Genomic DNA, 27,176 nt, shown 5'->3' with positions numbered 1-27,176 from the left:
GCTCACTCATCAACAATGGTGGTAGTATTTCTCTTATTGATTGGTAAGGGAAAACTGACTTTTTAAAAATGTTCTCACAATATTCACCATGTGTAGGAGGTGGAGGTGGATGGGGAGTTTAGTAGAGTGTGCAGTCTCTGTGTTGCTGCAATCCCCTTGATTCCCGGAGGAAAACCTTTTCTCTTTTATAAACTGTTGGATCATGATAAAACTGTCAATTATAAAACAAGGAAACAATAATTTTTTGTGTCTTTTACAGTGTCTATTTGCAAATCTTTCACCAAGATAGAAAAGTACCACATTACGTACATGAATACTCTGCGTCCCTCTGTCAGACGTTGCTCTGACATAGGGATGCATGTGCTCTGTTTCATTTAATCTCCCAAATGACACCTCAAGTTAGGTGTTATTCTATCCATTTTACACGTGAGGAAGTTGAAGCTCAGAAAGGTAAAGCCACTTGTCCCAGGGTATATACATTTGTCCAAGATTTTATGGCCAATATGGGGCAGGACCAGAATCTGTGACCCAGTGGGTCTGACTGCAGAGCTCAGCCCTTCTTTGCAAAGGCAGGGGGGCAGCTCACAAGTCACACACAAGGCAGCACCTGCAGCATTACCCCCGCCCCCCCAGGAAGAGTTGGAAACAACCGTAACCACACATAAAGGTCACCGGCAGATGAGAGGCTGGGGTCCCACTTCCCCTGCCTCCCCACCTCTGCGAATGGTGCCACAGCTCAGCTGTCCCTGAAAGATGGGGCAATGGCAAGCTGTGCCGGCCCCTCACCCCACATGCCCTCCCCAGCCTGGGAGGAGAGGAAGGAAGCAGGCTGCGGGATGGGTAGGGGCTGGAGAGAAGGGCCTCAGATTGTGGAGGTTTCTCTGCCAAACAGGAAGCTGGAAAATGAGACACTGCTCTAACCATTTCAGCAGCGGCAGCCCAGTAAAGCTGGGCAAATATCTGTCTTCTGAGGTAAAGGTTTGACGGTGATTTTCCCATCCTGAGGAACTTGCAGTCATCTCGGAAAGGCCCTAGCCCCTCTTTCCTCCCCCCTCAACCCTCAAAGAAGCTGGAGGAACAGGATGTTGATACCATGCAAGCCCCAGCTGCCCAGCTGTCTCCCTCACACTTGTCTCCTCAGCCTCCTACCACAGCTGCGTCGTTCCAGGAGCAGCCCCCGCCGTCCTGTTACTCACCGAGAACGAGGCTGATTTGGAGCATCAGGGTCTGGGTGGGGAACCAGCGGCTGCATAAGAAGTCCATGACTGCCTGGTGACTGCGTTAGACCTGGGCTCCTCCTCTGCCCCGCTCCCCGCCCCTCCCGGCGCCCACTGTCCTCTCAAATCCTCTCAGCACAGCTAGAGCCTCTCCTTGCCTGATGAGTCAAAGGACAAAGTTTTAAAAGCAAGAGGTTTTTTTTCTGATGAGAATAATCCATGTCATAATTTATGTAAGAATGTAATAATAATCCATATAAAATTTGGAAAACAGAGAAAATTGTACGGAAGAATAAAAAATCACTTATCACACCTCACAAATCTAACCGTCATAAACATTTTCCAGGTTATTGAGATATTATTGACACATAACATATGTAAGTTTAAAGTGCACGACATGATGATTTGATACATGTGTGTATTGCAAAATGATTACCACAATGAAGATAGTTAACATCTCCCTGCCCTCACACAGTGACTCTGTGTGTGTGTGATAGTAACATTTAGGATCTATTCTCTTGACAAGTTTCAAGTATGTAATACAGTATTATTAATTATAGTCACCCTGCTGTGTAATAGATCCCCAGAATTTATTCATCCTATCACCCAAAGTTTGTACTTTTTGACCAACGTCTCCCCAACTCCCAGCCCTGGAAATGACCATTCTTCTCTCTATTTCTATGAGTTCAGGTTTTTCAGATCCTATGTGTAAGTGAGATGATGCAGTACTTGCCTTTCTCTGCCTGACTTATTTCCCCTAATGTGTGGCCCTCACGGTCCATCCATGTTGTCACAAAAGACAAAACTTCCTTCTTTTTATGGCAGAATATTTTCTTTATCCATTCATCCACTGATGGACACTTAGGTGTTTCCATGTCTTGACTGAAATGAACATGGAGTGGGGTGGGGTGCGGGGTCAGATATGTCTTTGAGATCCTGGTTTCACTTCCTTCAGATGTATACCCAGAAGTAGAATTGCTGGATCATATAGTAGTTCTATTTTAAATATTCTGAGGAACCGCTATACTGTTTTCCATAGCGGCTGTACCAGTTTACATCCTCACTAGCAGCGGACAAGGGTTTCCTTTCCCCCACGGCCTCACCAATACTTGTCTCTTGTCTTTTTGACCACAGCCATTTTAACAGGTATGAGATGATATCTCATTGTAATTTTGATTACATTACCCTGATGATTAAGGATGTTGAGCATCTTTCATGTACCTGTTGGCCATTTGTATGTCTTCTTTAGAAAATGTCTATTCAGTTCCTCTGCCCATTTTTTAATTGATCATCAGCACTCTTGTATAGTTCCTCTGGGTATGTTTTTCTGTGCATTTTAAAATAAAATGAAAAAAAGGTTAACTTTTTAGATAAAGTAGTGGTCTTCAAAGTGTGCTACATGAGATGATCCACTGAAGTATAAGAAGAATGTCTATTTAAGATAAGAAAAAAAGTCCCACTCATAACGTGTAATAAAATTTCCCTGGCACCCTGTCTTGGTCTGTTTGTCAGTCGCGTGTGAATAAGTTACCCCAAGAGAAAGTGTGAAGTCCCAAGGCCAAGGTTGAGAGTGGCACTCTCATTTGTTGGGTCAGTTTCAGATGATCGCTCTCTAGGCGGCATGGGCATCACTGAATTAACCAGCACAGAGTGGTCAAGTTGTTTAAAACGTTCTCCTGACATTTGTGGACTGGAGAGAACACATGTAAGGCAAAGAACAAGAAAAAGAAGACAGAGCTGACCCTCTCCTACACCTGATTAAGTTCTTTGTCAGCACATTTATGAGGCAAAACTGATGACCCAATTAAACTGGACAAGAAACTCACCCCAAATTCAAAGTTGTTTAGGTCACCATGATTAGATCTCTCTTACTAGCTGCCTAGTGTATTCCTAACAGACACAAATGTTTGTTGTCACATTGCTTTAAAATAGAAGAATAATGTAAGTAGTCTAAATGTCCTTAGCTTTAATTTTTGAATTAAAAATTCAAACTCACAAAAAATCAAGAATACCCTATGAAATATGGATTTGCCTCCACTACTGTTAATGATAAACCTTACTCTAAATACATATTGAGCCTTGAGGTATTAGCTAATGTTGTATGAACCATCATGAACAGCCAGTATTAAAATACTGTTTATTTCATGGATATGGATATCTCATATTTTTATAGATTTTAACTTTTCGTGTCTGGTTTTAAAAATGCAATTCACAATTAATAAATATACATACGGTGGGATTGCCTGATTAAAAGCTTTTAACTTATTTTTCACAACCCTGCCGTAAAGTTTGTAGACCACAATATAGACTCTATTTCTTTTTTCTTTTTTTTGGCTACACCGTGTGGCATGCAGAACTTCCCTGCCCAGGGATTGAACTGTGCTCCCTGCATGGAAGCGCAGAGTCTTAACCACTGGACCACCAGGGAAGTCCCTAGACTCTATTTCTTTACCTTCTCTACTTTCTAAGGATTTTGATGATAAACATCCTGTTCTCAATTTTGCTAGTGGTTTTCTATAAATGAATAAAAATGAGTTTGAACCTATTTTTCCTCTTATCATCAATGATATGCATAGAATGCTATTTCCTTTCCCACGTTCAATGAAAATTGAGTATGTTTCCTCTCTTTCTCCCAATTCTTAGTTTTTTTGATATAATTTGGGGTTTTATATACAGTTTATATAGCTGTTGAATCTTGTTTACTTTATGTCTTCTTTTCCACAAATTTAAAAATATTTGCATTACAAGTTTGGTTCTCTAGTGGCTCGAGAGGAACGTGCTGAAGTGCAGCCAAGCTCAAGTTGCTTTAAGAATAAAAGAGGTTCAATGTCAGTATTCTCATATACTGAGACTGGAATTCGATCTAGAAAACCAGGAAAGTGGAAGTGAGGGGCATTTCTACTGCTTACATTATTCCCTCTATTTTAAAGCAGTGTTGCAGCAAACTTCTGTCTGTTAGAAATACATTTGACTGCTAGCGAGAGAGATCTAATCATGGTGAATAGTAATGGTAAATAATGGTAAATAAATTGTGGGCTTGTTTTTCTCCTGTGTTCAGGAAAAATCTGTAGGAAGCAGTGAAGAGCAGCAATGGTAATTCTATGAAGCATCAAATTCCCAGGCTTCTTATATTTTTCTATTCCTTGGTGTGTGGCTTCCATCCTTAAGGTCACAGAATGTCTGCTGGAACCCTAACCATCATGTCCAAGTTCCAGACACTAGAAAGAAGAAAAGAGGAGAAAGCTGAGAAGGTTTTTCCTCAAGTCCCATCCAATTACTTCTGCTTACATTTCATTGCCTTTCTCTGTCTTACAAAGGAGTCTGTGAAGTGTCAGTTTTTAGTTATGCACATCACTACCAACAAATATATAGTCAGAAAGGATAGCGAATAGGTAGGCAACTAGCTGTTTCATCCATAACACCCTTAAACATGATTCTTTGAGCACTTATATGGCTTTGCTCCTGTTAAGATTTTTCCTTAGAAGTAGAATTTCGAGATCAAAATGCATTGTGCATTTACAGTACTGATATACTGCCAAATTTCTTCCCCAAAAGGCTGTGCATGTTTACATTCCCACAAACAGTGTATGAGAGTTCCCATTTTCCCATAGCCTTGCCAATACTGGCTATTATTATCTTGATTGTCAATTTGATATATGAAAAATGGTATCTTGTTTCACTTTTGATTTCCCTGATAACTGGTGAATTTGAGCACCTTTTTACAAGTTAACTTACTGGCTTTTACAAATAGGGGTTTGTCCACAGAAAATACTCTTCCATCCATGCCATCTTTCACCCCCTCCTCCTAACTACCCAAAACAAGACTAGGCTTATAAAGAGTGTTCAGAACTAGGGATGTGTAGAAAGTTAATTGAGCCAGTACAGATAAGTTCTGCGACATGGCATCTGAAGGAGAAATTGAGTTTTCTTTCTGGACACAGTAAAATTCTAACGAGGAAGAAAAGGCCAAGGGAGATGTTGGCTAATCAGAGTCATGAGGTCTGGGTGAGGAGAGAGACAGAGAAGTGGTTGTTTAGGATGTTCTGGGAAGCTGTTGATTCAATTCCCGTACTTGGCTCATAATGAGGGTCTCTGTCTGGAGTTGCTCACATGGTGGGAGGAGTGGCAATGTCTGAGAAGAGGAAGAACATCAGCTCAGTCCCTACCAAAGGCTTGGTTGACTCATGGTGTTACAGACCCATCCAGCCTGAATAGGGAGACACTTTTGATCTCCTTTTGATCTTCTACCCAGCATAGAAACCCCACATGCACCACTGATTAATGACACCCTTGTCACTGAATAACCCAATGATACAGAGTTCATCTGGTCCAGCATCCCTTGGAATGAACATTTACATAACTCAGATGTCAACTTGATTAAACGTGGTCTGAGATTCACTTTTATACCCTTGAACTATCAAAAGCCCTCCTTGCTCTTCAGTAATATTTGACCTCTACATCCTCATAGCCTCCTCCCAGGGCCTTCTCCATTACTAAATCCCTCCTGATGTTTCAGATCTGCCCTATTTGCATTCCGCTGAAACTATCCACTTGAGCTAGTCATCTTATTGGCCTAATAACTTCACTGAACATCTGGAGGTTGTCATACAGGGAACTACACTCTTGTTGGCACTCCCCTCACTGTCTGTCTCCTTTCAAAGTCAGGTTCTCCCGACAAGTGACTCTTCCCTCAGAGGGGGTTCCAGCCTCTTCACTCCAATTGCTTGTCTCAAGTCTTCCTCATGCTGCCTTCCTCAACCCCTGGAATTTTGGTGAATAAAATTTTCTCCATCTCATTACATTTTTTCAGAAAAAATATTCATAGGTCCTTGCAAATTTTCTCCTACAAGTTGGGAAGGAGAAAACAAATCACAACATTTACTTGTGAGACTGAGCTCTTCCATCCTGTGTAATGTCACACTCCTTACTTTTTATAATGGTTGTGGAAGAACCCTTCTGTGGGTGCTTTTAATGATTTGGAACTTTATGATCCTTTATGGATCTGGCCCTTTCCTTGGGTACATGAGATCATCAAATCTGGCTTTCTCTATCCAACCCAGGCACGGGTCCCACTGCGTCATTAGGATGTTTTAGGGGGTTCATACCGGCAAATATGTAACTGTTGTTTGATCAAATCTGACAGCATTCAGGTTTAGAGATGATCTGCCACATATCCGGCCTGTTCAGAGTCAGGGACCAGCCTGGTATCTACTCACTGGAAGAGAGCATCTTTTGGTGGATGCCCTCCTTTTTACAAGAGGAGCAGAATACTTTATCTACCAAGGTGTTTCAGCTGTAGATCTAAAACTACACATCACTCTGATTCCCTTCATTTCTTGATCTTAATTTCTGGACTCCCAGGGTAGAGTTTGCTTCTGGTGCAGTCTGCAACAAAATACCACCTCCTGCCTTAGCTGAAACAAGTGGGTAGGATTTTCTGCCTCCCAGGATCCAGGCAGTGCTTCCATTTACCTGAATCTGCACCACATACACTAGGGCTGCTAGGTACTTAGGGCAGGTGGTCATATGTATGATAGTTCCTTGCCACCATCCCACACACATGAAAATTAATTAGTGGAGACTATATATGACAATGCTTCTTACACATTTGGTCTCTTACACAAGAGGTCTCTTCTGTGGCTAGAGGTGGGAGCCTCTTTATTCCCCTACCCAGAAGGTTGCTTTGTAGAAATCTAACTTTAGGGACTCAAGATACTTTCCACTGGTCTCCAGATCCCCTAAAGCTGAACCGATGTCTCCCATCCAACGCAGTCTTTTGGTATATTTGACAATATTGCCACTATCTCTTCTTCCTCCTCAAATTGCTTCACCCAGAACAATAATTTGGAGGCCCATCTGGTGAAGTCCAGGCCTCGTCTGTAAGATTTCATTATAGGTTCTCCGGCAATGCCATGGTCTAGCAATCAACGCCCTCCTCACTTGTGTTGTCTCACTGAATAAATCTCTCTAACCTCAACACATGTGTAGAGGCCTCTTCTTCCTTTTGAGGGATGTGTGGTCAGAAACCTAACATGCAAGTCTCTCTGACTGTCGGCATTACCAAACACCTGTGAAAATCCTGTCAGGTATTGATTTCACGGAGAAAGAGACATTTGCAGCTTTAAACCCAGATATGGTATATAATACTAGATATTGCAAACTTTCTCTAATCTCTGTCAGTTCTCTGCCTCCAAAGCCACACTGTGGCATGCCTTCAGTCATAGGCACTGCACTTCTTGCTAATGTTTCTTATTTCTGGTAACAGCCAACCTGATGGCTGTTCCCTTAGCTGCAAGAGTCAGTCTTCAGGAAACTCTGTTCCATCAACTGAAACAGGTAGGAAGCCCATGTTAGCCCAGTGTTGGCCACAGACCTCCTTTCTCTTCCAGGAAGGTTTCTAGTTTCTTAAGGAACTGTGGTTCCATTGGGTTAACATTAACTTCCAGCTTCCAGCTTCCAGAGTAATTTGTTAGAATTTACTCATTCATTTATGCTCACAGGACAATATTTCAAGGTGGGAGAATCAAACATATCTTATTTAACATTAACCATATGTAGACATATGCTGTGTGCATGTTCATTTGTCCTCTTGTCCCAGGTTCCACAAATGTTAGAGATGGTCTTGGCAGCAGGAATAGGTGCATTGGGATTGTAAGGGAACTGCTTATGCAATGTAATTTTGTCTTCAGGTCCTGATTGAGCCTACTCTTTTATATAACTTCCACTTGATAATGAAATGCTAGTGGACATGCCTGATTGTATGATTACATGGATTGAAAATCCATCCATCCAGTTGGGGATGGTCAGCTCAGGTTGCATGGTCATTTGTGGTGTCCCATGGTCAGGTATTAAGACTACTAGAGTCTTAATATCAAGTCTAAAGCTGTATGAGAGGAGAGTTACTTTCCAAAGAAGATGTGGTTCTGCTTAACATCAGAGGACCCTCTCTTAGCTTTCTGCTGTCATGGTCTTCCGCAGACTCCAAAGAGTAATTAGATGGCTCAAGATCACTTCATACAATGGTCAATGGCAGAGCTGCTTACATTGTAGCTTGTACCAGCTAGAGAATCCTCTCTTTCTCTGGGGCCATTCAAAGGTGGTTGCCTTATGGATTACTTGGTAAATGTACTAACATAGTACACCCAGTGGTAATGCATTTGCCTCCAAATACAAAAAGGCCTAGAAAGCATGGTGTCTCTTTCCTCATGACAGGGCATTAAGGTAAAACAAGTTTGCTTTTAACTTTGAGGGGATATGCTGATATTCATAAAATTAACCACACACCATGCAAACACTAATCCAGAGAAAGCTATAATGGCTTTCCAAGTAATTATATCAGAGAAAGTAGACTTCAGAGCAAAGAAAATTACCAGGGATAAAGAAGGATATTACATAATGATGAAGGGTCAATTCACCAAGAAGAGATAAGAATCTTAAATATGTATGCACCTAACAACAGAGCAGCAAAATAAATGAAGCAAAAACTGACAGAACTGAAAGGAGAAATAGATAAATCCACTATTATAATAAGAGACTGTTAAATTCCTCTCCCAGTAGTGGAACTGGTAGATAGAAAATCAGCAAGAATATAGAGGAAATGAATATGACCTTGAAAAAACTTGACCTAATTGATAACTTATAGAGCATTCAACCCCAAAATAGCAGACTACACATTTTTAAAAATAATTTAAAAAAAAATTATTTATTTATTTTTGGCTGCATTGGGTCTTTGTTGCCGTGCGTGGGCTTTGTCTAGTTGCGGGTAGGAGGGGCTCCTCTTTGTTGAGGCGCGCAGGCTACTCTTTCTTGCGGCGTGCAGGCTTCTCATTGCAGTGGCTTCTCTTGTTGTGGAGCACAGGCTCTAGGCACACGGGCTTCAGTAGTTGTGGTGCGTGGACTCAGTAGTTGTGGCACTCGGGCTCTAGATCGCAGGCTCAGTAGTTGTGGTGCAATGGGCTTAGTTACTCCGTGGCACGTGCGATCTTCCTGGACCAGGGCTCGAACCCATGTCCCCTGCATCGGCAGGTGGATTCTTAACCACTGCGCCACCAGGGAAGCTCCAGACTACACAGTTTTGAAGTGCACATGGAAAATTTATCAAAATATATCCTATCCTGGGTCATAAAACAAATCTCAACAAATTTAAAAGATTTGAAATAATATAAAGTATATTCTCTGACCATAACAGAATTAGAGTAGAATTTAATAACATAAAGATAACAGAAAAATCTCCTAACAGTTAGAAATTAAACAAAACACTTAATAATTCACAGGTCAAAGAGGAAGTCTTAAGAGAAATTAGAAAATACACAAATCAAATGAAAATGAAAATACAGATATCAACATTTGTTAGAGGAAGCTAAGGCAGTAATATAAAGGCATATATTACAGAAAAAGAAATGTTTCAAATTAATAATTTAAGATTTTACCTTATGAATCTAGTAAACCAAGAGCTAAGTAGACCTGGAGCAAGCAGAAGGAAGGAAGGAAGAAAAATAGGAGCAGTGATCTATGAAATTAAAAGATCTAATAAAGCATATATACAAAAAAAAAATGATGCAGTTAATATCATACGTAATGGTGGAAAACTGAATATTTCTCCCCTAATATTGGGAATAAGACGAGGATGGCCATTCTCACCACTTCTGTTCAACATTTTATTGTAAGTCCTAGTCAGTGCAATGACAAGAAAAAGAAATAAAATGGTATATACATTCGCAAGTGGGAAAAAGACCTGTCTTTATTATAGACATTATCTATAAGTTTTTCTAAATAGAAAATCCCAGGGAATTTACACACACACACACACACACACACACGCACACACACACACACACAGACTCCTAGAGCTACTGAGCTTACCAAGGTTGCAGATATAAGAGCAATAGGGAGGAAAAATTACACTTCCTAAAGCCTGATTAATAAATTTGTATACCAGGTTGTGGGAAGTGCATTGAGGTTCTTGAAGGGGATTTTCAGAGATGGAGATTAATCTAGTCAAGCTCTACAAAATGAATTAGAGGGTGGGGCAGGGCACTAGTGCATAGAGCCCCATTAGGCTTTGTAGGTATTATCATGGCCTGTGTACTCACCTGCAGTACCTGATTCATCCCCCTTACCATTTGGTATAAATTGAAAATATGAATCATACTTAATTCAACTTGAGGTATTTCTCCCACAGATTTTGTGTAGTGTAGTTAATAATATCACCACCTGCTATAGTTAATGCATCTCAGTGACCCCTGGAATGGTTCTTACCTGCTCCCTGCCTGCCAGCAAGGTTGAGTTTCTAGGACCCTGTAGGGAAAGGATCTTAGCTCAGTACAGTTACTGCACAATTCGGAGAGACAATCCTGCTCCCCTTCCCATCTGGAAGATAATGATGTTCTCAAATACTTAGAATCCTCCTTTAAATTGCAATCTGCATGTTTTTGGAGTAGCCTTTGTTATAATTCACACACAACTGCATGACTGTATACTGGTGTGTGTGTGTGTGTGTGTGTGTATGTGTGTGTGTGCATGTGTATGTGTTTCTTTTCAGAAGCTGAGGTTTTAGTAATGATAAGCTTTGCGAGTTTCCTCTGATCTCTGAGAGTCTAACTGCTACAGGTGGAGCTTGCCGGCCAAGCTGGGCAAATTTAAAGAGAGTGACATATGAGACACGGTTTTGTCCTGTTTGAATTAATGATTTGGGCAAATAGGAGGCTGCTTTGTTTCTATGAGGCTAAAGATGGTAATAGGAAAAAGAAGGAGAGAGAATATGTTGTATGAGAAAAGATAACCTTACAATACTTTCCATAGGCCCAGGTAAACCAGCTGAAATTACTCTAGCCTTTCCCATGAAACAAAACACACATTTATTGCCAGATTACAGAGGTAATGATTGCTTCTGCTTTCATTTCCTGTGGGAAAAGAACAATCCATCCTCTTTCTCACCAAGTTTCATGGTATAAAAAAGGAACTTGACACACTGCGATATAGAGTGATGAGAGAGCTCTGGAGGACATGCAAGGAGCAGGTCCTCTGGTCTGAAACCAGAGAGAGGGGTGAGGATGGGGGGGGCACTGTTCCAGACATTCAAAAAATGAGGGGGTGGGGTAGGAAGCTGAGAAAAAGTGTGATGGCTTGGGGAATTCTTCCTTGATTTCCTTAGCAATAAGGACCAGAAACAGTTAATATTTAATTATTGTTTTCTTACCTCTGAAGGTTATACCAGTAAAATAAAATCATTGCATGTGAGGTCCTTAGAACAGGACCTGACGTATGGCAGGCACGTGATCAACTACACTAGGGAGTGGGAGAGGAAGAAGCCAAGGAAAAGGCCCAGTTTTCTGGAATGGGTCATTGGCTGAGAGTGGGAACCCAGCAATAGGATGGAAGTTGAAGACAATGAATGGGGCATTGGGCGTGTTGAACATGAGCCCCAGTGGAGATACCTAGTAGAGAGTTGGATGCAGGGTCTGATAGTTGGAAGCAAAGGGTGTGGGGTGGAGATATAGACTTGGGCATTAGCAGCATGTGAATGATATTTGGAGCCCACAGGGTAGCTGTCCTAGAAAGAGAATGAAAATGAGTTGAAGGGAGGCTATGACAAAACCATTGGAAGCACCCACATTTGAGGAAAGCATTAGAGATAGAGGAAGAGCCTGAGGAGGATGGCAGATGGGAATGAGGAGACCTAGGGTGCATAATATCAAGGAAACCAAGGGAAAAGAGACTTTAGGAAGGAAGAGTCAACAGTGTCAAATGCTGGAGCAGCTCCTGGTCCCCTCATGACGCTCTAAGGAGTCAGGGTGAAGGGAGGCCGAGGACTGAGTGTCTTGGAGCAAGTGTAGTAGTGGCTGTGATGTGGGAGAGGGAGAAACAGGACAACAGTTGGAGGTCTGAGTTTAAGGGGGTGTTAAGAAGGGAGAGTACCGAGAATGATTAAGGGCTACAGGAAAGGAGGGAGCAGGTTCAGCGAAATATGCCAGAGAAAGAGAAAGTACATTAGACAGTAAAGTTCCTAAAAAGGGGGGAGAAGGAGGGGTTAAAGCATAGGTGAAAGCACCAGCTGTAGACTCTAGGAGCCCAGTGTCTTTTGTGTGGACAGAAGAGAAAGTTAGAACAGATGTAAATAAATGCAGGTCAGTTAAAAGTTAAGTGACAGGAACTTGAAGGCATCGCTTTTCTTCTTTCTTTTTTTCTGTTTGCAAAGAAAGTATTTTATTGTCTTTAAAATTTGGGGGAAATGTTATTTACAAGAGTATAAAACATTAATTGAAACTTCTGAGTTGAGGTTTTGGGAAGTGGCACCTCATCTGGCCCTTCTATCATTCAATGGAGAGATCAAGCACATATCTTTCACATCCTAAGCCAACAGAACAAAGTTTCATCCTTTGCTGCTTCAAATACATGGTTGCAGAAGGCATCGCTTTCTGACTTCTATTTTTGTTTCCTGAGAAATAGGAGGCTCTTTCATTTCCCAAGGGTGATAAGGTAGAATGGAGGTTTGGAAGGCTATGAGAAAAAGTCAGCAGTGTGATGAAAAGGTGGGTTCTGGAGCTCAACTACCTGGATTTGAATCCTGGTTCTGATATTTCCCAGCTACGCGACTTGATCACGTGATTTAGTCTTTCTGTGTCTCCTTCTACTAATCTGTGAAATGAGGATAATGACGTCTAGCTCACAGAGTGTTTATGAGGATTAAACGAATTTAAAGCGTGGAGAACTGTAACAGAGCTGGCGCTCGGGAGGCCCCGAAGCACCCGGCCTCCCCCCACCCGCCCCACGGGGAGAACGGAGCCCCTGAGCCTGCCTGGGATCCTGGGGTGGAGCTGGGCAGTGTGCAACCCTTGGCACGTGGCCCGTTGCTGTGAGCCATTACCAGGCAACCATTATCAGCAGACCGAGAGCCAGAAGGTTAGAGCGGTGGCGAGGGGGCCCCCTCGGCTAAGGGCGGGGTGGTGGTCCTCCAGCGGAGAGTGAGGTAAGAGACAGATGTGGCCTTCTCCCGCGGGCCCTCCAGGGACAGGAGGGCTGGCGGGTGAGCTGTGGGGCCCGGGGACAGGCTGGGGGCTGTGTCCTAAAGAGCTCACGCCCTCTCCATGGCCGCCACTGGCTGGGCCCAGGCCTTGAGGCGGCAGTGAACTTCTCCCCCATCCCCGCCTCTGCGACCCTAATGGCAATGGCAGTCTGCATGGGTCGCTGTCTTCGAGACCCGGCCCCACCGTTTGGGTGGCCTGAGGAGCCTGAAGGCCAGTTGGGTCCTGGGACCCTGGCTCCCTCAGTGATGACGGCTGGGCAGGGTCTGGGGACCTGGCCCTGAGGGCACCTCCAGCTGAGATCTGCCCCTTCAGCCGGGCCTGGGCAATGGCGGGAGGACCCAGACGGGGTACTGCACCAATGCTCCCGGCAGGGTAACTGATCCCCGCAGGGACCCCCTCCTCTTAGCCAGGACCTGGACTTCGGAGGGTGAAAGTTGTGCCTTGGGACCTGCCCTTTCTTGTCAGAACAGAGAATAACATTTGTCTGGTGGAGATTTATAGGAACGTCGTGACCTGACCTCAAGAACAAAGGATATTTTGTCAGTTGCTTCATTCCAAAATTTACAAGCAGCTCATGAAGCTCAATATCAAAAAAAAAAACCAACCCAATCCAAAAATGGGCAGAAAACCTAAATAGACATTTCTCCAAAGAAGATATACAGATTGCCAACAAACACATGAAAGAATGCTCAACATCACTAATCATTAGAGAAATACAAATCAAAACTACAATGAGAAAAAAAAACAAAACAAACAACAACAACAAAAAACTACAATGAGGTATCCCCTCATACCAATCAGAATGGCCATCATCAAAAAATCTACAAACAATAAATGCTGGAGAGGGTGTGGAGAAAAGGGAACCCTCTTGCACTGTTGGTGGGAATGTAAATTGATATGGCCATTATGGAGAACAGTATGGAGGTTCCTTAAAATATTACAAATAGAACTACCATATGACCCAGCAATCCCACTACTGGGCATATACCCTGAGAAAACCATAATTCAAAAAGAGTCATGTACCACAATGTTCATTGCAGCTCTATTTACAATAGCCAGGACATGGAAGCAACCTAAATGTCTATCGACAGATGAATGGATAAAGAAGATGTGGCACATATACACAATGGAATATTACTCAGCCATAAAAAGAAACGAAATTGAACTATTTGTAGTGAGGTGGATGGAGTTAGAGTCTGTCATACAGAATGAAGTCAGAAATAGAAAAAAAAATACCGTATGCTAACACATATATATGGAATCTAAAAAAAAAAAAGAAAAAAAATGGTTCTGAAGAACCTCGGGACAGGACAGGAATAAAGACACAGACATAGAGAATGGACTTGAGGACACAGGGAGGGGGAAGGGTAAGCTGGGATGAAGTGAGAGAGTGGCATGGACTTATATACACTACCAAATGTAAAATAGATAGCTAGTGGGAAGCAGCCACATAGCACCGGGAGATCAGCTCTGTGCTTTGTGACCACCTAGAGGGGTGGGATGGGGAGGGTGGGAGGGAGATGCAAGAGGGAGGAGATATGGGGATATATGTATATGTATAGCTGACTCACTTTGTTATACAGCAGAAACTAACACACCATTGTAAAGCAATTATACTCCAATAAAGATGTTAAAAAAATAAAACAAACAAAGGATCTGACACCAAGAATTTGCAACAACTAACCACGCCCCTCCCTCACCTTTCCTATAAAAGGGCTTTGCTGAAAGTTTTCAGGAATTTTGGGGTTTTTAAGGCATGAGCCGCCTGTCTCCTTGCATGGCCCTGCAATAAACCTTTCTCTGTTCCAAACTCCATTTTGGTATTGTTTGGCCTCACTGTGTGTTGGGCACACGGACTTATGTTTGGTAACAGAATGATTAAGACAGTACGTGGCACATGGCAAGCACTCAACAAGTGTTAGCTATTATTAATTTATGTTATTATCTTTAAATAGCTATCATGCACAACAGCTGATTGCTGGGTGGTGTTAAGATTAGCTGAGGCTAGATATTGTGAATTTATAATGGCTTTGTCAAGGAAGGTTGATGATTCTGCCAGGCAGTTTGAGTGTGGTACAAAGGTGGGGGAGAGTTGGGCCAATATAGGGTTGCCAAGTAGGTGAGACTAAATAGTACTGGAACATATATTTGTTCTAATTTATTTACTCATTTCCCCCTTGGCTTACCACTATTTGTGTCTTATGATAAATTTGTGCAGAATGTTTTAGCACAGAAATTAGCTGATAGTTAGATAAATCCAGTTCTTCCTCTTAATGGTCACTTTCCATTAGTATTATGCTGAGGAGGCTTTAACTCATATCGCCAATACACTTGACCATCAATATCAGTATTATAATCTTACCAACAATGCCAGTTGTTATGGACTTAACTGTGTCTTCCCAAAATTCATATGTTGAAGCCACTCCAATGTGACTATGTTTGGAGACAGAGCCTTTAAAGAGGTAATTAAGGTTAAATGAGGTCATAAAGATGGGGCCCTAATCCAATATGACTGGCATCCTTATAAGAAGAGGAAGGGATACTAGTGATGTATGCATGTACAGGAGAAGGACCATGTGAGGACACAACATGAAGGTGGCCTTCTGAAAGCCAAGAATAGAGGTCTCAGGAGAAACCAAACCTGCCAACACTTTGATCTTGGACTTTCAGCCTCCAATACTGTGAGAAATAAAATTTCTGTTGTTTAAGTGACCCATTCTGTGGTATCTTTTTATGATGGCCCTAGCAGACTAATAACCAGTGTTACACCATATCTCAGTATAGTGGTATATACAACCTGAAAAATAAAGGCCTACTCCCTGGGGAATATCCTTCTTGTTTGTAGATGGAAAAGTTCTTGTTGGCCTTTTGTGCCTCAGAGGGTATAAGAGAACATGCCTAGATTCAGCTCATCGCTGCATTGCTGTAGTAACTCCATATCCACTAATTTCATGGACCCAGGCGGCCACCTCAAGTAAGTTGCACCAAGATATATACTTGCTGGTTCCAATCACCCTTGCTGGAAAGGGGTTCTTTTGATGTGCATAAAAAAAATATCCTTCCTTAATTCACTCCTTATATTCCCATAGTCATTTCCATGGGGCCACATTCCATAAAGATATCACATTAGGACCGTTTCCATTACACTTCTGCTTGATTATATGGCTAGGCCAATGGTCACTGCCCATGAGTCAATAAAAATTCAAACATGGGGCAAACAGCATGCAATTAACATTAATCAGCATGAACCATTTTATTTTTACTTTCTTTAATCAAGCTGTTGCCTTTCCAAGCAAGATGTCATTTATTCATCGTGCAGCTGCCTTCCATAAAGCGAGCAAATCTTTGTTGGTCAACAGAGAGTTGTTCATAAGCCACTTCCCAAGTGGCCCAAGTGGCTGTAGGATTTAGCAACTCCTCAGGTATTTCCAAAGTTGACCCCTGGGGAAAAGAGCACCCCTGCTCCTGAATTCTCCTTGCACTGCCCCAGTAACATATTCCTATATAAATCATTTCCATTTTATTATGGAACTCTTCTTGGCACTCTCCTCCCCATTAGAACATTTCTCTGACATCACTCAAGACATTTTGGGTATTTCAGTATAATTTTACATACTCCAGTCATAAGACTAATCTTAATTAGCATCCAATAGCAAGTTTGTTGTCTCCCAAATAGTTTCCTCTCAAACTTCTGGTCTGAAATGCCAGCAGTCAGCAGTCACTGCTAGGTAGTACCCACTGGCTTTTGCCATAAGCCCCCAGTCTTTCCTCAATATAGGGCTACCGTACATAAAATACGTCTGTACTATCACCCCAGCTAGATACCAATAGAGTGTTAATTAAAGTGCTAATCTCTTTTTGCCAGATATTCTATACTGTTTCAAGTTAATGACTTGTGGGCTCAGGCAATCTTATTGCTTCTCAGTTAGCATGTTCTATCAATATTGACTGAATGGTATATTTACATGTCTTCTATTTTACAATATTAATAGGGGAATCATTCCCAACTCAGACACAATATTCATCCCCATAATACATTCAAGTAAAGGAGATAAAACCTCTTTTCATTAAATCTGTTCAAACATTTCAGTTTTCATCCAAACTTTCACCTTAATCTCATCACCTGTTACATCCCTATATCCTCCCAATCTAACTGTAGCCCCTGTTAGGACTTCGTCAACAGGTTTTGGAAGACAGTTCATGAGAATCCCAATCAGAGTCCCAGAAACAGCTCTTCTCTACTCCCTGACCATTTTTCCAACGCCTGTGCACATGCCCATGGGTCTCCTTTGGTCAGTTCTTCTCTTAACTAGACTGTAGGATCATTGCCCCAGGTGCTTTGAGGTTAAATTTCTCATTCTCAACTTTGCCCTCTAGATTTTTAAATTTCTCCAAACTAGTGTGAATAAATCAGATTTTTGGAGACCCCTGATTGTTGTGGGACCAGCAGGGGTTCCCACTGGTCCACCTAACTTCCAAGAAAGCTGCATTAAGACATTTTTGACTCTATTAATGTCTGCTTTATTTATCTCACTTCTTAAAAACCATTTATAGATTTCTACCCTCCTAAGATGACTCCCTTGATTCTCCCCTTTCCCATTCCCCAATCTCTTGTAAATCAGTCTAATTTTGTTCATTATCTGTTCTTTTCTCTTAGGTAGCAACCCTGAGGCTAGCAGCTGTGGTGTGAAGTTGTTGGAATTCAAGCTTGGCCCAGCCTCAGGATCCACCCTAACATTCTCTATAACTTTTATTTTAGCTATTACAGATAACAATTACCAATGGATTGCATATCTAGCTTTTTTCTTGTTACTTTGAATTCTCTTATGCATGTAACAAAACAACTCTTCAGGAATTGGATCCATCATTTCTAAATTTAATTGATAACTTCAACCTCTAATAACTGATTGCAGCACAGCTGTAATTCCATACTAGGGGTGACCTTGAGTACATACAGGAATCAAAGATTTCTCATCCTCTGCCTCTTGTTCTTATTTTTCTCAAACCACATGTTTCAGTGAGCAGGATTGTTGCAGGGAATCCCTCTTCTGACACCAAATGTAAGAGCTGGGCTCACTATAAAGTTAGGAGGCACTGTGCACACAAGACCACTTGTTACCGAGTGCAAGCTTGCTCTGCTTGCTGCATGACAGGCAAATAAATCAGGAGATGAGGGCTGAGACAAGGAATAGCAACTTTATTCAGAAAACCAGCAGCAGACTGAGAAGATGGTGGACTAGTGTCTCCCAAAAAACATCTTATTGGGGTCTGGATGCCAGTTTCTTTTATAGAGCAGAGAGGGGGAGGATGTGAGGAAGTAAAGTAAAAAGGCCATTAGTTTTGCATGGCTTGACCAGCATCGGGGAGAGGATGTGGTAATTTCTTCTTTTCTACAGCCATTCACCTGTCAGATTGTCTCCCTGTGAGCTGAACAAAAGCACTTTAAGTTTAACGTTCAGGCAGAGGGGCAGGGTTCCCTGAGGCAGGCCATTTTGTATGATTATAATAACAAAAGCAATGAAAAGCAAAGGTTAAAGTCAAAGAAATGATCCAACACGGAGTCAGATTTTGCTCTTCCCTGTTACACATTCACACTTCTGGCACTAACTGCAAGTCCAGCCACCTCAAGTTTTGATAGCTTTGTTAGAAGGACTCACAGAACTCCGTTTTTGGGCTTCCCTGGTGGTGCAGTGGTTAAGAATCCGCCTGCCAATGCAGGGGACACGGGTTCGAGCCCTGGTCTGGGAAGATCCCACATGCCACGGAGCAAGTAGGCCCGTGAGCCACAATTACTGAGCCTGCGCGTCTGGAGCCTGTGCTCTGCGACAAGAGAGGCTGCGATAGTGAGAGGCCCGCGCACAGCGATGAAGAGTGGCCCCCGCTTGCCGCAACTAGAGAAAGCCCTAGCACAGAAACGAAGACCCAACACAGCCATAAATAAATAAATAAAAAAAAAAAAAAAAAAAAGAACTCCGTTTTTTTCCTTAAAAAATTTTTTTTTATTTTAAATTGTGGTAATCACAGAACTCCTTTGTTATAAGGACTGTGAAATAAAATCCATATTTTATGGCAAGACAAGAAAAATTTAAACATAAAAAAATTTCTCTGCCTTTTGGCTTCCTCTCTCCCCTCTACTATGCATTGTGTATCTGCATTATGCATTGACCAAACCTCCCCATTGGCAGAAATACCTGCTCAGCCATAAAGAGCAACATTCTCCTAGCACCAAGACAACTCCTTAAAAGATGACATTCCTTCTTGATCTTGTAAGAGGTCATGATGACCCATCACTTTGTACTTACATATCTGGATTTTGCAAACTATTGACATCTTTTAATGTACAGCTCTCTGTCTCAAAAACCTGTGTAACTGTGCTTTGAGCTCTAATGGGCAGAACAGTTCTCGGAGCCTTATGAGAAGCTGTTCCCAGGTTATAATCCTCAATTTGGCTTGAATAAAATTTTCTACACAGGGAACTATATTCAGTATCCTGTGATAAACCTTAATGGAAAAGAATATGAAAAAGAATGTATACCTATGTATAACTGAATCATTTTGCTGTACAGCAGAAATTAACACAACATTGTAAATCAATTATACTTTAATAAAATAAAAAAATTTTCTATTTCTCTCTTTGATTAATTTTTTTTCATCAGCAGGACTCACAGACTCACTGAAATCTCTTATATTCAAGGTTACAGTTTATTACAGGGAAAGATACAGAGTAAAACTAGCCAAAGGAAAAATACACAGGGCAAAGTTCAGAAAATGTACCACCTCACCATGGAGTCAGGATAACCTTACCTTCCTGGCATCGATGTGTAGCAAATACGCACAGTACACCAACCAGGAAAGCTTGCCTGTGCAGATCCTCAGCGTCAGCAAGAGATGAGCGCTTAGGGTTTTCTCAGACCTTTCACAAACATCAATATGGTACTGGGGATGCACACAGCCCTATGCATGCAAGGACCTTCTAGATTCCAGGGGAATATGTCAGAGCTTTCAAAAGCCCCTATGGACATCTAATTCCCCAGTTTTTCCTTTAAAGCTTTTTGGTGAGCCTATTGTTTGCTTCAACTATTATCTACTACTGCATATAGCCACAAAGTTAAACACTTGTTTGCAGTTGCTTTCAACAAATACCTCCCTTCAAGTAAAGGGAGAGCACTGAGTTAGGTAAAATACAGGCATCATTGCAAATGGGGTCTTCCAGGAAGCCACCAGAGAGGCAAACAATGACAGTTCTTTGCACATGAACCTTTAAAAAGAAGTCCAGCCCTGTTCTGCTCTTTCAAGTGGCTGCTAGACTGCTAGTTTCACCATGAATTCAGACTGCTATTTTTCAAAACTACAATGGAGGTAGGGAGTAGGGGGTGGGACTGAGGCAGGTTAAAACACCACGAAGTTCTCTGTTCTTATTGAGATTACGCTGTTTCTCTTGAATAAATTCTCCTTGGGTTGCTGCAAGGTTAATTTTCAGAGTTCTGAAAAAGTACTCTAAAGGTAACAGATTTTCTCATTGCTTTTATGGAGGAGAGAATCTCTGAAGGTTTTTACCCCACCATTTTCTACACTTTACGTTTTAACACACATGTTGAACTATATTCTTTTTTCTTATCAAAGCTAAAGTTGTTCAGTGTTTATATATTCCCCCCTTAATGATCCATTGAAACCACCCATCATTCCATTATTATTTTATGAAATTTTGTTCTAAGGTTTTAAGTTAAAAATATTTTTAACAGCAAATAGTTGGGTCTCGAGGTTGAGGGAAAGAGGAACTGACATTCAGAGATCACCCTACTGTCAGCCTGCTCCTGTATCTGTTTGTTCTTCCTCATAACCCAGACCGGGGCTGCCGAGGGCACACTGGTCATGAAAAAGACAGTAACTCAGAGCATCTACTCCAAGTCTTCCCCTTATCCTACCCCTTATCCTCCTGGGTTGCAGTCCCCCCACACCGCCCCGGTCCCCCCCAACCCCCGCCACACCATCAGGAAACAGCCATCCTCTTTCTCCCCAGGCCTCTCACAGTCCTGACTTGAGTTTCTCAGAACCAACACTCTCCTTCCCTTCCTGGGCATGTCTATGGTTGGGCTGGTGTTGAAAGCTTATGAGTACCTTGCCACTTACTATAAGGTGTAAACTTGGACAAGTTACTTAATCCTATGGACATCTGAGATGCTTATCAGTAAAGTGTGTGTAATTCTTAGATAATATGGTTAGTCTGAGGCTTCAATTCAATGTATATTGTGGATTAATTAAAATAATGCATGTAAACCCATAGAGAATAGTAAATAGTGTGAAACCTGGAGGCTATAGGGCCATGAATACTGGTTCCCAGCCTAAGGTAAATGCCAATATTTGCACTGGGGATGTGGGGAGTTTACACTTTGAACAAGAAATTTATTCTTTGCTCATAGCTTCTTATGTAGGCAATCAACCAGCTGAAGTTTGTGGAAAGTCAGAAAGGAAACTTGACTCATTAAATGAGGTAGAGACAGAATCCAGGAGGAGCCTAATTCAGCCTTTCTGTAAAGCATGACTTCTGTGCCTGACCACAGGTTGCCACTTGTGGTCAGGGCTGCCTGGAGCAGAGTTGTTAACCTGAGGAAGCCGCTAAGAGTAAGAGGTGGATATGAGGCTGGGGGGTGTGAAAACACCAAGGTAGTCACAATTGTAAGGAATGGGGCCTGTCCAACATAGTGCCAGGCAAATCATAGACCGGGGCTGTTTATGCATTTATTCTACAATTATTTACTCAGTCCATACTATAGGTGCTGGAGATGAGATGAAAGACTTTTCTCTAGCGTGGTGGGGCTGTCTCCTTAGAACTAACTTGTTGGCCAGAGATCAGCTAAGAACTGGCTTTACAGCTCCAGCCTGGAAGAACTGTGTAAAATGCCCCTAGAGCTCAAGCTTTTACTTTTCTCTTGCCTCTGCCCATTCTGATGTTTCCTCTGCAGCAAAACAGGCTGGAAGGGAGTGGGGCCCTACTCAGAAGACCCCCACCTCTGCTGGGCCTCCTTGGCTCTGGGATATAACGACCCCCTCCTCAGTGAGTGGCCTGGGCTCCTGGGAAGGGAGGGAATTGTGTGGAGCTGCGGTGAGGCAGGCAGGGGTGTGGTTGACCACTAGCAGGGCTCCTTAGGTTCAGGTTCTGGTGTCCTTGGTGAACAAAAGGAGAAAAACACAGTCTTGTAATTTGTAAATGTGGTAATTGTATATTTGGTTTAGAGCTCTGGGATGAACAGAAAAAACAAAATGGCCTTTTGGTGGTGACAGCCTGAGAACCCTGAGCTCAGGCGTGGTAGGCTGCATTGAGGGAATCATTTACCAGGGAGGGGAGGCTATTTCTGTTGCATTAGCAGAGAAACCACTAGAATCTGGAATGTCCCTGTGACTGTTGGCAAGGAGTGGAGGAAGAAAGGGTCCCTGCTATTATGGGCTCCAGATGGTGGAAACAGCAAAAAGAAATGGAGGCTGGATTTGATGCCCTCTGATGTCCTGTGTGACCCAGGACAAGTTCAGAGGGAACTACTGTTGATTGCACAATGTGGTGATAGGGTAAGAAAAATGAACAAAATTTTGTGTTAACATGTATGAAAGTTTTTAGTTTTATGTTATTTAAATACATTTTAAACTCAGTCTTGTTTACTACCACATCCACCCCTAGTACATTTTTTTTCTCTTTGAAGATTAGCATCTTTTGTAGATCTGAGCACTTTGCTTTCCTTCTCTTTCCCTGTCTTCTTTTAACTTCCTCACAGCTGGGCTCACCAGCCCCTTCTGGGTGGGTCCTTCCTGCAGCCTGAAGGCTGAGCCTCTTCTCTCCCTGGTTCCCTCCTTTCTAGCACATGGGGAGTCTGGTTAGGCTGCTGTCTAACCCTCAGCCGGCCAGAAGTCCCGGCCCTGCTAAACCCCTCTAAGTACTTGCTTCCCCTTTCCCAGGAGAGGAAAGCTGGAGAATGAGCCTCCAGGAACTGCTCTGATCCTGGTGATGAGAGAGCAGTGCTGGGAGGGGAGCTCCTGCGGAGGACAGGCACAGAATGGGGATGGGTGATGGGCGGCTCCTGCAGGGGAGAAGCACTGGGCTGGGAGACAGGAGCCCTGGCTCCAGGCGTGGCTCTGCCCTATGTGACCCAGGACAAGTTCACCCTCTGGGGCGCCTCCTCCTCCGTGAAAGGAGGGGTCTGGGCAGATCTCCTCGAAGACCCCTCCCAGTTGTGACATTCTGGGATTCGGTGCCTCCACCCAGACCGGAATCTCCTGTGGGGACTTCAAGGCCTCTGCTCTGTCTCTTCATCCTGTCCTGTCTTATTCCTGTGTCCTGACAGGGACTGACAGCTTTTGAGCCTGTTTAGGGAACCTTCAAAGAGAAGACCCCTGGCAGTCCTTGTGGTCACTTCTCAGTCCTTCAAGGAGGGAGGAGATGCTCCTCTTCAAGCTTCCCCTTGGGAATCCAGCCTGGACCTCTGTTTTCTCTGCCTCTGCTCTGGGGAGGGGTCTTGGGACTCAGTGTCCTCACACCACCTGCTGAAGGACATCATCTCCTTCCCCACAGTGTGTGGAAACTTGGTCTGCAAACCACACTCCGGAAAGCATGTTACAGCTGTGCCATTTAGAAGCAGCTAACTAATAATTCCAGCCAAAGTGTTTCAGTTTGTTTGTTTAGCAGAATATTTAGCTTCCTCCTTGCTGATCCCAAGTGGTGAGCCTCTTACCAATGCTTAAGGGGAGGGACACAAACATTGTTTTGGCCAGAATTACCTGTGAAAACCTCTTAGGAAGGTACCACATTGGAGACTGAAATACTGTTCCTCAGTAAAACCAACTGCCACATTTCCCTTATTGGAACAAGGGCTGTTTCTTGAGCCCAGATTAAACGGAGCACTTATGGCTAGTGTCCATTGTTATACTAAGAATTTTTTATTTAAACATTAGATTAATAATTTTAACATTAGATTCTCTTTGGTTATTTATAATCTTTTTAATACATTATTAGATTCAGTTTGCTGGTATTTTGCTGATGATTTTTTGTCTGTATTCATATGCTATATTGGTCTATAATTTTCTTTTCTTGTGGTTTCCTTAACTGGTTTTGGTATCAGTGTAATATTATACTCATAGAATGAGTTAGGATGTGTTCTCTTACCTACTTTTAATTCTAATTTTAGAAGAATTAAAAAAGATTGATACTAATGTTTTAAATGTTTAATAGAATTAATCAGTGAAACGACCTGGTCCTGGACTTTTCTTTGTCAGAATGTTTTTTTTGGTTAGTAACTCAATCTTTTTATTTGCTGTAGGTTTGTTGTGATTTTCTATTTCTTCTTGAGTCAGTTTTGTTAATTTGTATTTCTAGGAATTTGTCCATTTCATCTATGTTACATAATTTGTTGATGTATAATTGTTCATGATATTCTCTTACAATCCTGTTATTTCTGTGAGGTTGCTATTAATGTTCCCAATTTCATTTCTCTGATTAATGATTTGTGTCTTCTATCTAATTTTCCTTTTTCAGTCTCACTAATGGTTTGTCAATTTTGTTGAGTTTTTTTCAAAAAACCAATTTTGGTTATGTTGATTCTTCCCATTGTTTTTCTATTATCTATTTCATTTATCTCAGCTCAAATATGTATTATTTCCTTCTATCTGTTAATTTTGGGTTTTGTTTGCACTTCTTTTTAGTTCTTTAAGGTGTCAATTTAGGTCATTAACTGGAAATCTTTTTTCTTTTTAAATATAGGTATTTACTACCATAAATTTCCCTCTGGGTGCTACCTTTGCTTCATCCCATATTTTGGCAGTTCTGTTTCCATTTTCCTACATCTCAAAGTGTTTTCTTTTCTCTTTTTAAGTATAATTGACTTAAAATATCCTATTAGTTGCAGGTGTACAACATAGTGATTTGATACATTATATTATAGTAATTTTGTATATTATGAACTGATCATCACAATAATCCTAGTTATCAGCTGTCACCATACAATGTTATTACAATATTATTCACTGTATTCCCTATGGTGTATATTACATACCTGTGATTTAATTATTTTATAACTGGAAGTATGTACCTTTTAATCCCCTTCACCTATATCATCCATCGCCCCACCAACACTGCCTCTGGCAACCACCAGTTTGTTCTCTGTATCTGTGAGTCTGTTTCTGTTTTGTTATGTTTGTTCATTTGTTTTGTTTTTTAGATGCCACATATAAGTGAAATCAGAAAGTATTTGTCTGTCTTTGTTTGATTTATTTAACTTAGCATAATACTCTCTAGGTCCATTCATGTTGTTGCAAATGGCAAGATTTTATTTATTTTTTATGCTGAGGAATATTCCATTATATATATAAGCTACATCTTCCATTATCCACTTATCTATTGATGGACATTTAAGGTGCTTCCATATCTTGGCTATTGTAAATAATGCTGCAACAATACTGCTCATATCTTTTCAAATTAGTGTTTTCATATTCTTCAGCTAAATATGGAGAAGTGGAATTGTTGGATCATATGGTAGTTCTATTTTTACGTTTTTGAGGAAATTCCATACTGTTCTCCATAGTGACTGCACCAATTTACATTCCCACCAACAGTGCAAAAGTGTTCCCTTTTCCCACATACTTGCCAAAACTTGTTATTTGTCTTCTGATAATAGTCATTCTGGCAGGAATGAGGCAATATTTCATATGGGTTTTGATTTGGATTTTCCTAATGATTAGTGACTTGAAAATCTTTTCATGTGTCTGTTGCCCTTCTATATGTCTTCTTCAGAAAAATTTCTGTTCGGGTCCTTCTCATTTTTTAATTGCATTGTTTGGGTTTTTCATTTGATACTGACATGTATGAGTTCTTTACAAATTTTGGATATTAATCCCTTATCAAATACATCATTTGCAAATATCTTTTCTCATTCAGGAGGTTGCCTTTTCATTTTGTTGACAGTTTTCTTCACTGTGCAGAAGCTGTTTAGTTTAATGTTGTACCATTTGTTTATTTTTTATTTTATTGCTATTGCTTGAGGAGACAGATACAAAAAATTATTGCTAAGAATAATGTTAAAGAGCATACTGCCTATGTTTTCTTCTAGGAATTTCATGGTTTCAGGTCTTATGTTTAACTGTTTTACCCATTTTGAGTTTATTTTTGTATATGGTATAAGGAAGTGGTCTAGTTTCATTCTTTTGCATGCAGCTGTCCAGTTTTTTCAGAATCATTTATTGAAGAGGCTCTCTTTCCACATTGTATATTCTTGCCTCCTATGTTGTAGATTAATTGACTTTATGAATGGGAGTTTATTTCTGGGCTCTATTCTGTTCCATTGATCTATGTGTCTGTTTTTATGCCAGTACCATATTGCTTTGATTGCTTTGATAGCATGGTAGTATTGCTTGAAATCAGAGAGTGTGATGTCTCCAGCTTTGTTCTTCTTTCTCAAAATTGCTTTGGATATTTGTTTTGTGTGTGTGTGTGTGTGATTCCATACAAATTTTAGGATTATTTGTTCTATTTCTTTGAAAATTACCAGGAATTTCAGTTGAGATTGCAATGAATCTGTAGATTGTTTTGGGTAGTATGGACATTTTAACAATATTGATTCTTGCAATCCATGAGAACAGAATTCTCTTTCCATTTACTTGTTCATTGTCAATTTATTTCATAAGTGTCCTATAGTTTTCAGTGTATAGGTCTTTTCCTTCCTTGATTAAATTTATTCTTAGGTATTTTATTCTTTTTGATGTAATTTTAAGTGGGATTGCTTTCTAATTTCTCTTTCTGATAGTTTGTTATTAGTGTATAGAAATGCAATAGATGTCTGTATATGAACTTTGTATACTGCAGCTTTACTGAATTCATTTATTAGTTCTAATATTTTTTGGTGGAGTCTTTAGGGTTTCTTATATAGAGTATCATGTCATCTACAAACAATGA

General features: G+C 41.3%; 1 protein-coding gene and 1 long non-coding RNA gene across 4 annotated transcripts in view; one reads left to right on the top strand and one right to left on the bottom strand.

Annotated features, from left to right (window-relative positions):
* The window catches only part of LOC309605765 (CD48 antigen-like), a 55,697-nt gene extending 48,871 nt beyond the window's left edge, over positions 1 to 6,826 (bottom strand). For all 3 annotated transcript variants that reach the window (XM_082341976.1, XM_082341977.1, XM_082341978.1), the window contains exon 1: positions 1,197 to 6,826. In XM_082341976.1, the coding sequence (XP_082198102.1) occupies positions 1,197 to 1,263 (67 nt within the window). In that variant the 5' untranslated portion in view covers positions 1,264 to 6,826. The remainder of the gene's footprint in view (positions 1 to 1,196) is intronic.
* The window catches only part of LOC309636045, a 246,301-nt gene that overhangs the window by 133,828 nt on the left and 85,297 nt on the right, over positions 1 to 27,176 (top strand). The gene's annotated exons all lie outside the window — the stretch shown is intronic.

Source organism: Balaenoptera borealis (genome assembly GCF_965194805.1).
Source record: "Balaenoptera borealis genome assembly, chromosome: 1".
Lineage (NCBI taxonomy): Eukaryota > Metazoa > Chordata > Mammalia > Artiodactyla > Balaenopteridae > Balaenoptera > Balaenoptera borealis.
This window is presented reverse-complemented; position numbering and strand designations above follow the sequence as displayed.